The sequence below is a fragment of the Canis lupus genome (genome assembly GCF_048164855.1).
Source record: "Canis lupus baileyi chromosome Y unlocalized genomic scaffold, mCanLup2.hap1 SUPER_Y_unloc_7, whole genome shotgun sequence".
NCBI classification, from domain to species: domain Eukaryota; kingdom Metazoa; phylum Chordata; class Mammalia; order Carnivora; family Canidae; genus Canis; species Canis lupus.
Window position 1 is genome coordinate 184,380 of NW_027326475.1, and position 17,653 is coordinate 202,032.

The following is a 17,653-nucleotide window of genomic DNA, read 5'->3' on the forward strand; positions in this document are numbered from 1 at the left end:
AAATGAGTGAGAATGGATCTTAACTCCAAATACAAAGAATTAAATCAACCAAATATGAAGGGCAATTCATTTAAACAATCAAAGTTCATATCGCCTTCCCTTTCCCTTCCCTTCCCTTACTATCGCCTGTAGTAAGCTACAGAAGAAGCATAGATTAGCTCTTTCTTCTCTTAATGGAGGCAGCCACAGATTTTTCTTTCAGAGTGAGGGGACCCATGTTCAGTTCCTGTTCTGTTTCAGAGGCAGGGATGACCAAGGATATATATGTCAAAACTTATTGAACTGTATAGTCAAGTATCTGTGCCTTATTGTGTATCACAGTATACCCCCAAAGAGATGTTTTGTAAAAGAACCATAAAAAAAACAATCAGTCACGAATGAAAAAGGAGAGATCACAACCAATATCAAGGAAATACAAATGATTTTAAAAACATTTTATGAGCAGCTATGTGCCAATAAACTAGGAAATCTAGAAGAAATAGACACGTTTCTGGAAAATCACTAAGTACAGAAACAGGAAGAAACAGAAAACCTGAACAGGCCTATAACCAGGGAGGAAATGAGGCAGTCATCAAAACCTTTTAATCTTTATGTACGAAACTGAGAAATACACTTTTCATTAGTGAAGATTTGAATTCACAGCATTGCTTCTACACATTAAATAAAAATTCAAAACTTATACTAAGAGTATTAACACATTATATTATCTTATACTTACTTTATCATGCCAAAATTAAAAAGCAGCCATAATTTGCATATTTTCATATTCAGATATACACGGAAACATTGATACATTTGAAAATGTCATTTTCAAATATCGTTGAGATATTTAAAATGCCTATTTACCTAATTTAGTATAATTCCCTTTGTTATAGCTCCAATGCCTTTATAGCACAGTCCCTTGTATATTCAAACCTCAAATGACAATTACTAATTTATAGTAGTATTTATTTAGTGAGACTAAATCTGGCATATATATTGTAGCTCTTCTTTAATCTTAAATTTATGTTAAATATTATAGTTGTCTATATCTAAAATATAATATCTCTCTTAAAAAAACCCTTCCTAATTTTATGCACACCAATAAACTAAAACAAATCTTAAAGAACTAAGAATAGACTTCTACCATAAAAGCATTTCCAAGTATGTTTTTAAATAGTGTGAGTTAACGATATTGTTTGATTTTCTTTTAGAGACCACTTAACACATTCCATAGTAGTCCTTTTAGCTAAAAAGTACAGTTTTTATATACTACCATTTGTCTAGCATGATCTTGCCAGCATTTATCCATTTTCTTTAGAAAAGGGCCAGTATCCAAAGAATATATGAGATAATGTTAAGAAAAAGTTTATATTCTAAAACTAACAGAGATCTTGCAAATGCAAGATAAGACTACTAAAAGACAGCATTTGGTAAAACTGAATAATGCTAACCATTAAGTCCAAGCACCCCTCATTTTTAAACAGAACATAAAAATACAAAAACAATATTAACCCCGTATGCCAAGTTAGTATTTTTACTCAGATATCGATATAGAAAATTGGACAAAAGAAGATAAACAACTCAAAGGGGAAAAAAGGATACTCTCTGAGTTGATGAATTTCTGCTCTGATGTGCTGTTCACAAAGCTGCTTCAACTGCTTATATAAGTTTGCAGATAAATTGTAGGAGCAAAGGTTTTTAACACTCTGAAAAATTAGAAACATATATGCGTAAGTTGAAAATAACCAAGCTCACTTCTTCTGCGTTTATTGATAAAACTGGCTAGTGATCATGAACTTATTTCTTATGAATATGTAAATGAATAGGAACAGTTTAACATATTAAGGACTATTAAATAATAAAAAACAATCTCAAAATTTATAGTATATGAAGAAAATGTTCTTAAAATTCTTCCATCCAAGTGAGTATATACAAGCCTGTTGTAAGCACTAATTCTAAGTACCCAGACATTCACCATAATTAACTTTTTAAAATTTAAAATAATTCCATGAAACTAGTTGGCTAAACAGTAAGTTAACCTATATCTTACCTTCGGGAATGTTTAAAAGATAATAATCTTTGTTTAAAATTTAAAAATTAAGAAAGGAATTTAAAATAATGTGTACAATAACAACAACCATTTTTATTTTATTTTTATTAAGTGTGGCTTAAAATGCCTGCAATAAGCAATAAAATAAACCATTTTGCTTATATTAAAATATACCCCACATCACTAGAGTGATGTGACCAAACATGGTATTAAAAAAAAAAAAAAACTCTAAAGAAAAAATTAGGTCAGCAAAACTGTAGAACCAATTTTTTTCAGAGCTCTGGAATTTTACCAAAACCCTTACACTTAAAGGAACATTTAATGAAGAAAAAATCCGGTACATTTCAGTAATAGCGCCTTTTGGTATTAACATAACCCATTTACCACGGTGAAAATCTAATCCAGTATAGTTTAGAAAATCTAATCCAGTATAGTTTACTGGTTATGGTGGGGGGTAAATACAGACTTTATTCTCAAAGAGCTATAAATGTATTTGACTCTGGAATTTGCCTTTATGCTTTCTGGCTAGAGCTTAGCAACAGAGAACATCACCAGAAACATCAACTTTACAGTAACACAATGGCACTAAATTCGTATCTTTCAATAATTACTCTGTAAATGAATTAAATGATCCAATAAGAGATACGGGGTATGAGGACGCTTTAAAAAAACAAGATCACAATGCCAGATTTCAGGTTGTACTACAAAGCTGTGGTCATCAAGACAGTGAAGTACTGGCACAAAAACAGACACATAGATCAATGGAACAGAATAGAGAATCCAGAAGTGGACCCTCAACTTTACGGTCAACTAATATTGGATAAAGGAGGAAAGACTATCCAAGGGAAGAAAGACAGTCTCTTCAATAAATGGTGCAGGGAAAATTAGACATCCACATGCAGAAGAATGAAACTAGACCACTCTCTTACACCCTACACAAAGATCAACTCAAAATGGATGAAAGATCTAAATGTGAGACAAGATTCCATCAAACTCCTAGAGGAGTACACAGGCAACACCCTTTTTGAACTTGGCCACAGTAACTTCTTGCAAAATACATCCAGGAAGGCAAAAGAAACACAAGCAAAAATGAACTATTGGGACTTCATCAAGATAAGAAGCTTTGGCACGGTAAAGGATACAGTCAACAAACCTCAAAGACAACCTACAGAATGGGAGAAGATATTTGCAAATGACCGATCAGATAAAGGGCTGTTTCCAAGAACTATAAAGAACTTATTAAACTCAACACCAAGGAAACAAACAATCCAATCATGAAATGGGCAAAAGACATGAACAGAAATCTCACAGAGGAAGACACAGACATGGCCAACACGCACATGAAAAAAGTGCTCTGCATCACTTGCCATCAGGGAAATTACATATCAAAACCACAATGAGATACCACCTCACACCAGTGAGAATGGGGAAAATTAACAAGGCAGGAAACCACAAATGTTGGAGAGGATGCGGAGAAAAGGGAACCCTCTTACACTATTGGTGGGAATGTGAACTGGTGCAGCCACTCTGGAAAACTGTGTGGAGGTTCCTCAAAGAGTTAAAAACAGACCTGCCCGACGACCCAGCAATTGCACTGTTGGGGATTTACCCCAAAGATACAGATGCAATGCAACACCGGGACACCCATACCCCGATATTTCTAGCAGCAATGTCCACAATAGCCGAACCGTGGAAGGAGCCTCAGTGTCCATCGAAAGATGAATCGATAAAGAAGATGTGGTTTATGTATACAATGGAATATTACTCAGCCATTAGAAATGACAAATACGCATCATTTGCTTCAACGTGGATGGAACTGTAGGGTATTATGCTGAGTGAAATGAGTCAATCAGAGAAGGACAAACATTATATGTTGTCATTCATTTGGGGAATATAAAGAATAGTGAAAGGGAATAGAACGGAAGGGAGAAGAAATGGGTAGGAAATATCAGAAAGGGAGACAGAACATGAAGACTCCTAACTTTGGGAAACGAACTAGGGGTGGTGGAACGGGAGGAGGGCTGTGGGTGGGGGTGAATGTGTGGCGGGCACTGAGGGGGTCAATGACGGGATGAGTGTCATTTTGTATGTTGGCAAATTGAACACCAACAGAAAATAAATTTATTATTAAAAAAATCAAAAAAGAAAGAAAATGAAGCCATGAAAGGGTAAACTGTTTCTATGATATATGGAAATTTCTTTAATGTCCCTCACAATAAATTCAATAACTTTGCAAAAAAAAAAAAAAAGAAGAAGAAGAACTGAGTAGAAGATGCCTAGATGGATAGCAGACAAATCAAAAGACAATCAACATCACTCATTAACAGGGAATACAAATCAAAACTACAATGAGACAGCTCCTCATACCTGTCACAATGGCTAAAATTAACACAAGAAATAATAGGGGCTGGCAAGGATTTGGGAACCAGGAACTCTCTTATGCTGTTGGTAAGAATGCAAACTGGTGCAGGCACTCTGGAAAATACGATGAAGGGTCCTCAAAAGTTATAAATAGAACTAACCTGTGACCCAGCAACTGCACTATTACCCAAAGGTACAATAATACAAATTTTAAGAGGTACCTGCGTTCTGATGTATTATCAACAAAAGCCAAGCTATGGAAAGAGCACAACTATGGAGATGGTCCAAAAGTGCATGGACTGTTGAGTGGATAAACTGGTGTATTTACAATAGAATATTACTTAGTCATCACAACATGAAATCTTGCCATTTGCAACTATGTGGATGGAACTAGAACACACTATGCTAAGTGAAATAAGTTCAGAGAAAGACAAATATCATATGATGTCACTCATGTAGAACTTGGGAAACAAAACATATGAAGACGGGGGGGGGGCGGGGGGGGGCGGGATGGGGCAAAAGGTAAGAGGGAAACCGCAATAAGAGACTCTTAGTAATAAAGAAAAAACTGAGAGTTGATGGAAGGAGATGGGTGGCAATGGGCTGGATGACTGATAGCCATTAAGGACAGCACTTGATGTGAGGAGCACTGGTGTATTTAAGTGATGGATCATTGAATTCTACTCCAGAAACCAATATTTCACTGTATGATAATTAACCAAAACTTAATTTTTTAAAACTTTAAAAAAAATTGTGGGGGCATGGGGCAAGATGGCGGAAGAGTAGAGTCCTCAAGTCACCTGTCCCCACCAAATTACCTAGATAACCTTCAAGTCCTGAAAATCTACGAATTCGGCCTGAGATTTAGACAGAACTGTCGGAATGATACAGTGAGAAGAGTTCACGCTTCTATCAAGGTAGGAAGACGCGGGGGGTGGGGGGGGGAGGGGGGGAGGAGGGGGTTAAAGAAACCATAGGCATCCGAGGGGGAGGAGCCCCTCGAGGAGCCGGGCTAAGGCCGGGGTGAGTGTCCCCAGGACAGGAAAGCCCCGCCTGGAGAAGCAGGAGCTTCAACAATCTTCCCGGGCGTTAGAGCAGGATCCCTGGAGGGCGGGGATGCCCTCAGGCTCCCTGGGACACTAACAGACACCTGAGCCCCGGGGAGAGCCCCACAACCCGTGGCCGAGCTCCCTAAAGGGCTGCAGCGCGCGCATGGCTGGACCCGGGAGCAGGTCGGAGGGGCTCGGGCGGAGGCTCCGCGGAGGCGGCTGCGCGGCCCGGAAGCAGCACAGGCAGCCGCTCAGGCGGCCGCTCAGGCGGGGGCTCTGCGCGGCTCAGGCGGAGGCTCCGCGCATAGGGGGCTGCGCGGCCCCGGGAGGGGAGGGGAGGGGCGGGGGAGGGGCGGGGGAGGGGCGGGGGCGGGGGCGGGGGCGGCTTCGGTGGAGGCTTCCAGGATTGGGTCCCAGGTCGGGCTCCCTGCATGGAGCCTGCTTCTCCCTCTATCTGTGTCTCTGCCCCCCCCCCTCTCTCTCTCTCTGTCGCTCATGCATAAATATTTAAAATCTTAAGAAAAAGAAAATATGGCCCATTCTATGAATACAGAAATTAACGAAAGCTACCCACAAGGGAGCAAAGACTTGGACTTACCACAATCAATACATTTTATCATATGCTAAAATGACTTTTATATTTTGGCCAAAAAAAATCCCAAAGGAAACAAGCTAAATCACGTCTCAATGAATGGAGAATTTCAATAAAAATATATCATAAGAACAAGCAAAAACCCAAAGCTGAAAATAACAGCTGAAGTTAAAATCAGCAAACATGAAATTAAGGCCAATTAGAATTATCTGAGGAGGAGTCTGGGGAAATAGGAAAAGCAATAAAGCCTAGGCTATGATAAAGCCTAGCATAATCAAAAGAGTATAATTTTGGAATAAGGACAGGCATACAGCTAAAAAAACCAGAAATACACTATAAATACACACATACATCCATAATTCCACTGGTACTTGGCAAGGATACTAATACCACTCAACAAGAAGAGAATAATCGGTTAAATGAATTGATACCACATGTAAGCAAAGTTGGAACTTTTTCTAACAGTATATATGAATGGAACCCAGATCTAAACAGCATGTGCAATGGAAGAAGGACAGGCAAAGAGGGTGGAAAGTAGAAGAGGAGGAAGAGAATCCTCAACAGATTCTGCCCTGAGCCAGAGCCCAATGTCTCAGAACGTTGAGATTATGACTGAGCTGAAACCAACTGCATATTTTTAAATGGGAAATTTTGTTATGTTAAATTTAATGTCTATTAAGTACTTCATTTTTTATTAAGGTGATATTATTAATATAAGTACTTAATAGACATTTCTCAAAAAATCAAATATACAAATATGCCAAGCCTATATAAACATATTGAACATCATTAGTCATTTGCGAAATGTAAATCAAACTTCAGTGTGAACTACTTAAAATCCACTCTGATGACTATTATCAACAGAACTAAAAAAAAAAGTGTTGAAAAGGGTGTGGAGAAATTAAAACCTTCATATATATGGACAATACCATGTAAAGTGGTACATCTACTGAGGAACAAATGTTGCGGCTTCTAAACAAGTTAAACATGGAATTATCACATGATTTCTCAATTCTCCTTTAGGTATACACAAATGAATTGAGAACCCCACTCAAACAAGTACACGTACATTTGTGTTCATAAAAGCACTATTTACAACAATCAAAAATGGGATCATAGCTCTATCAAGAGATGAGTGAGTAAATAAATTCTGGCACATCCATATTATGAATTATTATTCAGTCTAATAAAGTATGATGTATACTGTATATGTATGATGTATACTGTATGATGTATAGGTACATGCCACAACATAGCTGAATCTTAAAAACATAATGCCAACTGAAAGAAAACTGACATGAGAGACATACTATTTAACTGCATTTATATGAAATATCCTGAACAAGATAATCCTTAAAAATGAAATTAAAAAATTGAAACCAAATCAGTGTTGGCCACAGGTGGGGAATAAAAATTGAAATGTAACTGTTTAATTTCCATCTGGGTGATAAAAATTAAATTTAGTAAGATACTGCTTATCCAATACAACATTATAAATACACTATATACCAGTAAAAATGTTAGTATCCAGAATCTATAAACAACTGCACAAAATCAACACCTCAAATATAAACAATCCAGTTAAGTAAGAAACAGATAGAAGAAGACATTTATCCAAGAAAGAAACACAAATGGCCAACAGACATATGGAAAGATTCTAAACGTCACTCCAGCATCAGGGAATACAAATCAAAAACACAATGGTAAGGATGGCTAAAACGAACAACACGGGAAACCACAGGTCCTGACATAGGTGTGGAGAAAGGGGAACCCTCTTACACTGCTGGTGGGAATGCAAACTGCTGCAAACAGTATGGAGGTTTCTCAAGAAGTTAAAAAGAGAGCTACCATATGACCTAGCAACTGCACTCTTAAGCATTTATCCAAAGAATACAAAAATGCTGATTTGAAAAGGCACACATGCACCCCAATCTTTACAGCAGCATTATCAACACTACCCAAACTACAGAGAGAACCCAAATGTACGCCAACAGATGAAAAGACAAAGAAGAAGCGATGTATACCTGTAATGGAATATTATTCCTATCAAAAAGAATGAAATCTTGCCATTTGCAATCATGTGGATGGAACTAAAGAGTATTATACAAAGTGAAACAGGTTAGAGAAAAACAAATTCCATTTATTTCACTTATGTGGAATTTAAGAAACAAAACTGGTCAATACTGGGGAAGGGAAGAGGAAATAAGATAAAAATAGAGAGGAAGACAAATCACGAGAGACTCCTAACTCTGGGAAACAAACTGAGGGTTGCTGGAGGGGAGAGAGGTGGGACGATAAGGGAACTGGGTAATGGGCATTAAGGAGGGCATGTGATGGAAGGAACACTATATATAAGTGATGAATCACTAAATTTTACTTCTTCTGAAACGAGAAAAAGTTAATTTTTTGTTATGTAAATTTCACTTTCAAAAATCTCTTCTCATAAACAGTAGAAAGACAATCCAGAGAATGGTAAAAAAAAAAAAAATACTTGCAAACAATATATCTTAAAGTCTAGCATCCAGAATATATCAAGAGCTCATACAATTTAACAAAATGACAAATACAGTTTAATAAAAGGCAGACTTGAAAAACACATTTTCAAACAATCTTCAAAGGACACACACAAGGAGACAAGCTCAGGAGAAGACAGATGTTTCATGTCACTGTCATTCAGAAAATGCAAATCACAATGAGTACCACTCCATGTCTGCTAGGATGTCTACAGTGAAAAAATGTAAAATAACAAGTGTTAGGGACGATGTGGAAAAACTGGATCCTGTACATTCCCTCACAGAGAATGTACAGGAAAGTACTATGGGACAGCCACTGTGAAAAACAATTAGACCATACTTCAAAAACTTAAGTATAGAACTGTGTCATGATTTAGCACTTCCATTTCACCATATAAAACCAAAATAATTGAAAGCCAGCAGTCAAAGAAAATTTTACACGCAAATGCTCACAGAAGACTTATTCACAACAACCCACAATTCAAATGTTCATTACTCGTAAAAAAGATGTGGTGTATCACATAATGAAATGTTATTTACCTATCTATAAGAGGAATGAAGTAGTATAACATGATACAATATAAACAAACCTTGAAAATATATACTGTGTGAAAAAAGGTAGTTCCAAAAGCTTGCCTGTTGCATAATTCCCACTATTCAAAATACCAAGATTAGGTAACTCTCTACATATAGAAAAGAAATTGAGAAGACGGGTGAGGTGGGAATGGAGACTGAATCCTTAATGGGCATGGGCTTCCCCTCTGGGGAATGAAAAAAGTCCTTGAACTAGGGTAGTGCTAGTAATGGCACAACACAGTGAATGTACTTGATGTCACTGAAACGTAAACCTAAAATGATAATATCTTATGTTTGTTTCACTGTAATAAAAAAAGGATAAAAGAATATGTATACTACAAAAACTTCACATTCAAGAGAGTAAGTACAAATACTTAAGTGTACGAGACTTATTGAGAATAAGTAATATCCTATTTATAAAATATACACATATATCTCTAAAAGGATAATTTTCTGACTGTACATATAATATACAGAAGGCATATATGAGTGTAAAACTATTCCACGTGTCCAAAGGAGGAGCTAGAGAAAAAAGAGTGACTGCTTCAAAATTACTTAGGTGCTCTCTATTAGATACTGTTTCAAATGATTTATCTCAATCATACATCATCTTATACCTAACAAAATTACACTGTGCTCTAAATACTACAGTGTTATTATTAGCACTTTAAAATATGAGAAAACTGAGGCCTGAAAGAATAGAATCTCCTGCCAAATGCTTTTATCAGGACTATCAGCTGATAGTGTGGATTAAAGTATTCATATAAAAGAACTGAGGTTCAGCATTTCAAATTGTGCACATAGGAGAATTTAAAACATGAGATCAAGGTATACAACTACCTATAAAACAGATGATTTGAGTAAAAAGGAAAACTAACCAAAAAATGCTAACAGCTTGTAATTTGTAAGAGTCCAGAAAACACAAAGAATGAAGCTAGGATCGTAACAAAAAGAAGGAAATGAATAGTGATTATGTTGTTATAAAAGAGTAAATCAAGTTAAAAAAATTAGTCTGAATAACAGCTCCAAAATTCTACTGTATTCCTTTGAGAAATATTTTTGGGGGGGGGGCTAATGTAAAGTTGTATGGAGAAAAAAGGTAAATATGCTACATAAAACAAAGAAAGAACTACTGGTATTCAACAATGTAGTTATCTTTCTAATATCTATTTATGGGGTAAACTACTTACAAGGTCCTGGATAGTCTTGACGTTCATTCGTCATTCGATGCATTTCTCTCCAATTTTAATAAAAAGCCATTCTAGATTATTTTTAAAGCAAGAGAAACTTACACAAAATCTTGCTAAATTAAACTGAATTAAAATAACCAAAGAATAAGAATATACATAAAGCAGAGTGTACACAGCATAACTGCAGCTAAATAAATCTACCAATTATAAATTCAGAAACTGAACTTCATGATTGCAATCTTCGATGGATTCTCTGATTATAATGCATAATGATAAAATAGATGCAAGCAAATATAATTCAATTACTAATATATGTCCTGTCTCCATTACTAGTAATGAGTATTTATATATCCCAAAATAACACACACCTGATAGAGTTCTTCCAAGCTGTACTGAACAGAGGTATTGTTCTGGATAGCCTGCACAGCTTCTTTTAGTTTTTGCCATGCCTCTTCAGTGTAGTTTTCCAGTATCAAGGGTTTATCTAATAAATAAACAAAAGATTATGAATCAAATGTTTAGGAGACAATGGCCAAATACTAACGGTGTCCAAATGATGAAATGTAACATCATCATACACTTAAAACAAATTTATTTTAAACAGGTGTGTGGAGACCACTGAGCAGGTAAAAATGTGTCTCTCCAATAAATAACACTAGGACAACGAGATATCTACATTTAAAGAAATGAAGACAGACTGCTACCTAACATATTCAAAACATAATTCAAAATCAAAGGCCTGACTATAGATATGAAAGAAAAATCTATCAAAATTTTGGTACAAAATATAGGGATAAATATTCATAATCCTGGATCTTGCAATAGATTCATTCTTGACACCACAGTATAAGCAACAAAAGAAAATTTCTTGGAGCTCATTACTCTAAAATGTAAAAATTTTTGTGCACCAAATGAAAAACCAAGAAAGCAAAAATACAACCCTGAGGATATGAGAAAATATTTGCTAACCATACAACCGATAAGTATCAAGCACCTAGAATAAAAACTCTTGCAATTCAACTACAAAAAAAGATAAATGCAATTAATAACTAGGCAAAGAATGTGAAGAGACATTTTCAAGAATTTATACAAATGGCCAAGTAGCGTATGAAAACTCAGTCAATGTAAGTAAATAGATAAATGTAGGTAAAATTATGATAAACCACTTTACACCTACTAGGAAGCATACGACAAGTTTTTGAGAGAAGGTAGATATATCGGAGCACTTGTACATTTCTGGTGGGAATATAAAATTGTGGGAAACCTTAGCAGTTTTTCAATTAGTTAAACACAGAATTACCATGTAACCTCACAATTCCCTTCTTGCTATACAGCCAGAGAATTAAAACCAGGCATTCATACAAATATTAGACATAAATGTTCATAGCAGCATGAATGTCCATACAATGGAGTTTTATTTAGCCCATAAAAATGAAGCTATCACACATGCCACACAACATGAATGAACTCCAAAAGCACTATACTATGTGAAAGAAGCCAGACAGAAGAGGACACTTACAGAATGATTTCATTTATATGAAACATCCAGAATATGTAATTCCATAGAGACAGAAAGCAAACTGCTGACCATCTGGTAGAGAGGAGATAGGAAAGCAAAAGGAAGGGGCAGGGAAACGATAATGTTTATGCTTATGGGGCTTCAGTTTGAGGTGATTACAAAGGACTAAATGAGAATGATTAAAATTACTTAGTTCAGAATCCGGGATGTCTGGTTGACTCAGTCAGTTAAACATCCGACTCCTGGTTTTAGTTCAGGTCATGATCTCAGGGTCCTGGGATTGAGCCCCACTCAAGCATGCTGAGAATCCAGTCTGCTTCTCTCTCGCTCTCTGCCCCTCCCCTTACTCACTCTTTCATTCATTCTCTTGGTATCTCCCTTCCCCTACCTCAAATAAATAAAATATTTAAAAGAATGTCTCAGGTTTAGACTCAGGTGGTAGTTACATAATATTGTCATTTACTAAACCCACAAGTGTCCATTTTAAAGCAGTTAAAGTCTAATTTTGTGTAAAGTGAATTTCACCTCAGTAAAAATATAAGCGCAGAACTAATAAAAGAGAGTCTACACACTCAGCATGGAGCCCAATGAAGGCCTGAACTGAAGACCCTGAGACCAAGACTTGAGATGACATCAAAAGTCGGTCATCCATCTGACTGAGCCACCCGAGTGCCTCAGGTTTTGTTTTGTTTTGTTTTGCTTTGTTTTTAATCATCACATTCACTCTCAAGAAATTTACTATTATACAAAATTTCCCCTGAAAGAATGAGTTATTTTAAAAGCCTAAAAACCATTATTAATTATATCATGAGAAAAGAAGAGGAAGTGTTGCTTCAAATCTACAAGTTCATATAAAAAAGTCAGCAAAAAAATCAAAAGTCCGTATGATGATACTCAAAACAGTAGAATACTATTTCAATCTTCCAACTCAATGCACTAGAGTATTTTCTAAATTTGTTTTTAGTGTTAAAAATGTGAAACAGAAAGGCATATTTTTTAAATCCTTCATGTAGGAATGTGAAATTAGTCAAAATTATTTAAATAACTTTAAGAGATATTTAATACAGCTAAACCTTAACTATGAAAAAAAAAGCAGATCAAATTACTAATATCGACTAATACCGACTAAAAAACGAAAACAAAACAAAAAAAAACGAAAACAAGAGGTATAGACCAAGGCATTTCAGTTGCTGAAATTTATCCTACAAATATTGAAATATACCAAAAGATATTGGAAGTCCTAATTTTCATTCATTCAACGACGCATGAATATAATATGAATTCATGTTATTTGAAATATTCCTAAAGATTGCTTTTTTACAGTTGCAACAATTGAAAGTCAAACTTCTGCATAATACACCTAGTAGCATGCACTAGGTTCTAGACAGATAAAACAGAAAACCACTAGGGGGCAAAATATTAAAAACATTTTTGAAAAGTTCTACAGAATGTGGGGTGTTCTACAGAAATTCTGTAATATTTGAGATTTTCCCTACAATCAAGAGTTGTACTTTGTAAGCAGACAAGAAGTGAATATGAGAATTTCTAAACAAACAAAATTCCTCACAGTTAAAGATAGTAACAAGGCTGGAATACATCCTTTAAACTGTATAAACAATGAGAAACCTAATGGGATATCAAAAATGTTGGTTTTTAAAATACAAATGTGGGGATCCCTGGGTGGCTCAGCACTTTGGTGCCTGCCTTTGGCCCAGGGCATGATCCTGGAGTCCCGGGATCAAGTCCCGTGTCGGGCTCCTGGCATGTAGCCTGCTTCTCCCTCCTCCTGTGTCTCTGCCTCTCTCTCTCTCTCTCGCTCTCTCTCTCTCTCTCATAAATAAATAAATCCTTAAAAAATAAATAAAATAAAAAAATACAAATGTAAGGATTTACTTTTAAAAACCTTACGTGAGGGATCCCTGGGTGGCGCAGCGGTTTGGCGCCTGCCTTTGGCCCAGGGCGCGATCCTGGAGACCCAGGATCGAATCCCACATCGGGCTCCCGGTGCATGGAGCCTGCTTCTCCCTCTGCCTATGTCTCTGCCTCTCTCTCTCTCTCTCTCTCTGTGACTATCATAAATAAATAAAAATTAAAAAAAAAAAAAAAAAACCTTACGTGAAAAAACTTGATTCAGTAATTGTTGAGTCTCTAATTTTTATATTAATATTTCCTCAAAAATTTTATTTTTTTATTTTTATTCTTTTTAAAGATTTTATTTATTCATTCATGAGAGAGAGAGAGAAAGAGAGAGAGAGGCAGAGACGAAGGCAGAAGGAGAAGTAGGCTCCATGCAGGGTGCCCGACATGGGACTCCATCCTGGGTCTCCAGGATCCCACCCTGGGCTGAAGGCGGTGCCAAACGGCCTAGCCACCGGGGCTGCCCTTCTCAAAAATTTTTAAATGCATAAAATCCATTTATTCTTACTACTAGATCTTATTTATTATTTTATTATTCACATCCAAGTGTATTATTTTTACCACATATTTTATGTCAGCAAATAATTAAATTGTTGCTTTTTTGACTATCTGTGTAAGACCACTTTTCACTATAACACAGATCTAGTCACTAAAAAGATGGGAAACTAATCTACAAAGGTTTGGAAGTCTAGAATGTATTTCAAAATCTAAGAGAGAACTGAAAATGTATTTTAGAGGGAAACAAAAAAGTGAAGCACGGAGCAAATTTCCAAAGGTCACGGGTTACGATTATATCGTGGCTGGGAAAGCAATGTTCCTAAATCTTCTAAAATTTACCTGTGCCACAAAAAATAAAACTTTATCTCTCAGAATTCAAAAATCAAAAAGCAGCAATAGGAAATGTGGAGCTAAAACTGAAATCTTTATAAAATGATCATTATGTTACCTTTAAAGTTTCTGATTACTAATTTCTTGACAGAGCCTGTGCCAAGCTTGACACCGGCAAAACCAGACAGAGTTGTGGAGGCTTCAGTCAAGTCATCTGTGTGATGGTCTGCAGCCACAGAGGGAACTATCAAGTTTCTGTTTTCAAGTTGTTCTTGTTCCTGAGAGGTAGTAGCAGATGATGAGAATGAGTCTTCCTCAGCCATGTTCACATTAAGTCCTGTAAAAAATAAATAAATAAAAATTCCAGTTTATAATTTTGTCTGCTGGATTTAAGAAGTCTGACTTAAGGAAGGAAATTTAGGAACAGCAGGAGATAACAGCAACTTGGATGCTCAGTTAAGTATCTGCCTTTGGCTCTGGTTGTTACCCCAGGGTCTCAGTGTGAAAAAATGAATAACCATCTAAACAAGAGAGAAAAATAATCAAGAGCAAAGTCAAAAAAAAAAAAAAAAAAGGAAGAAGAAGAAGAAAAAGAAAACTGAAACAAGAAGTGGTAATGTAGTAGTAAATGAGAAAATAATCCTGAATATTTTTTAGAGTAACGTGTAGAGGGCATATATGCCAAGGAAAGAACAAAGATCAGAGAACAAGAGAAAACGGGAAGTAAAAAGGTAAAAATAAATAAATACATAAAAAATAAATACATAAATAAAAGAAACTCCAGACAGAAAATGGAAACAGACTCAGAAAGAAAGAAAAGTGCAAGGCACCCATAAATGTAAATTTCAGAACCTGTTGCAACAAAGAGCTACCCTGAGAGGAAAAGAGACAAAGACAAACCATAGGAATGGCTAAAAAATATTAAACAGACAAGAAGAAATGAAGTATAGAAAGTCAGGAAAGGCAGAGCACAAGATTTTTATTTATTGTGTACCATTCAGGTGTTTGGAACACATGAGATATAGGGGTACACAAAAGACACAACGCTCTGGACTCTCATGAAATATTCATCATAAAGGTGCAGAAAATATGGCAAGTCTGAGAGATAAGATGGAAAATGAGAAAATAGTAAAAACTGATGCATGGGCAGAAAGTTGCATCTAGTAAGGGTTTAAAGGCGGGAAACCAGTAGAAGCAGTAAGAAAGGGGGTTGTACAATATGGTGGGGAAAAACCAAAGAGAAAAAAGAATCAGGCAAAGAATATTTACTCACATAATGAGAAAGGCATAAAGAAACTATGATAGAAATGAATATATGGATAAACACGAGAGAAATTCAGGGGAAGAGAGGGAAGCAATGGTGGACGCTAACAAACGTGCAATGTACGAGAAGCTCAACAAGACATTTTTAAAAGCAGGCATGAAGAAATAAAGACATTAACACAAAGAAAATGAAAAGACAAAAGACTCAGAGAATGAAATGCAGGCTATATTTCTGAGGGATAAAAATATGAAAAGTCAAAAAAACAAATAAAATAGTACTTGTGTCATGAAGATACAGAGACACAAGGTAAACATTCTATATTTGTAGAACTCTTTTCCCTAACATAGAAGTAGGGAAAGAATAGAAGTAGGGAAAAACAAAGTACTTCAAGAACTGGAGAGGACACGTATATGAACAAACTAAATGACATCAACAGAAAGAAACCAGTGATGATTACCACATAAAAGCATTAAAATAAAAAACAGGACATCGAAAAATGGAAACAGATGAACATAAAAAAAAAAAAAATGGGTACATAAAAAGTCAGAGATTTAAAACTGGATTAAAAAGAAAACCAAAATGGGGATCCCTGGGTGGCGCAGGTGGCGCAGCGGTTTGGCGCCTGCCTTTGGCCCAGGGCGCGATCCTGGAGACCCGGGATCGAGTCCCACGTCGGGCTCCCGGTGCATGGAGCCTGCTTCTCCCTCTGCCTGTGTCTCTGCCTCTCTCTCTCTCTCTGTGTGACTATCATAAAAATAAATAAATAAATAAATAAAAAACCAAAATGTACAAATAAAAGTAACAACTTGTGTAAATATGAGAGAAACCACACCAAACTGTGGAAACCTAAGAAATACAAAGTGAAATACCCGTATAAACTGCACTAAAGGCACAGCATGGACGGGCAAACTAAGAGTCGAAGACACGCTCAAATCAGATATAATGAAAAACAAACTTGAAAAGGCGCACAATATAGAGAGAGAGGCAAAGAAAAACGGAAAGGAGAAAGGCTGAGAAAAATAGGATGTTCACTCGAAAACGAAAAGATGGAAGCAAGGTCAATAAAGAAAATAAATATTCACATTCTTAAAGAGTCACTTACAAAGCCAACGACAGAAGCCTGTTAACCACTGTGACCTAAAATACCAACAAGTTACTCTCAAGATTAAGGCATAACGAACTAGTAATAATTTACACATTTTGGATGCTGGGGCGCAAAGTACTTGCCTCTCTAAAAGATGGAAAACTACCTCAGCAACGACCGCCGGTGGACTACCCCACGGCCCCACGGTCTCGCGATGCGAGACTTCAACCGGTCTCCACCGGAAATGACGGGAGTCTAAAATCCCATTATGACCGACGGATGGTAAGCAAAGTTTTATCCTGGGCACTGCAAGGGGTAAGAGAGAGGCGCTATAGCCATGTCTATGGAAACATAGCCTACAATTACCAGATCATTAGTCTTGGGGGGAAAAAAAGGAAAGCACCTTGGGGTACATTACTGAGCCCCCAAATGTACACATTTACTTATTTATTATTTTTAAAGATTTGTTTATTTATGATAGACATGGACAGAGAGGCAGAGACACAGGAGCAGGGAGAAGGAGGCCCCACGCAGGGAGCCTGATGGGGGACTCGATCCGGGACTCCAGGATCACGCCCTGGGCCGAAGGCAGACGCTCAGCCACCGAGCCACCCAGGGATCCCCCTCGCACTGACTTATTTAAATGACCAGAAACAGAACAGAAATGTAGTGGAACAGAAATGAATCAATTGCATATCCTAATGCTTCAGCCTCTCCATCCACTGCTT

General features: G+C 36.6%; 1 protein-coding gene across 5 annotated transcripts in view; it reads right to left on the reverse strand.

The window, feature by feature from the left end:
- LOC140629721 (cullin-4B-like) overlaps nucleotides 1-17,174 on the reverse strand; it is a 73,227-nt gene extending 56,053 nt beyond the window's left edge. For 3 of the 5 annotated variants that reach the window (XM_072819310.1, XM_072819308.1, XM_072819306.1), the window contains exons 1-5: nucleotides 17,069-17,174; nucleotides 14,696-14,914; nucleotides 10,682-10,797; nucleotides 1,585-1,688; nucleotides 1,256-1,325 (exon numbers count right to left, since the gene is read on the reverse strand). In XM_072819310.1, coding sequence (XP_072675411.1) covers nucleotides 1,256-1,325; nucleotides 1,585-1,688; nucleotides 10,682-10,797; nucleotides 14,696-14,900 — 495 coding nt within the window. In that variant the 5' untranslated portion in view covers nucleotides 14,901-14,914; nucleotides 17,069-17,174. Of the gene's footprint in view, nucleotides 1-1,255; nucleotides 1,326-1,584; nucleotides 1,689-10,681; nucleotides 10,798-14,695; nucleotides 14,915-16,943 lie in introns of all 5 variants that reach the window. The other 2 variants (XM_072819307.1, XM_072819309.1) reach the window with 2 other exon arrangements.
- Nucleotides 17,175-17,653: the final 479 nt, after the last annotated feature.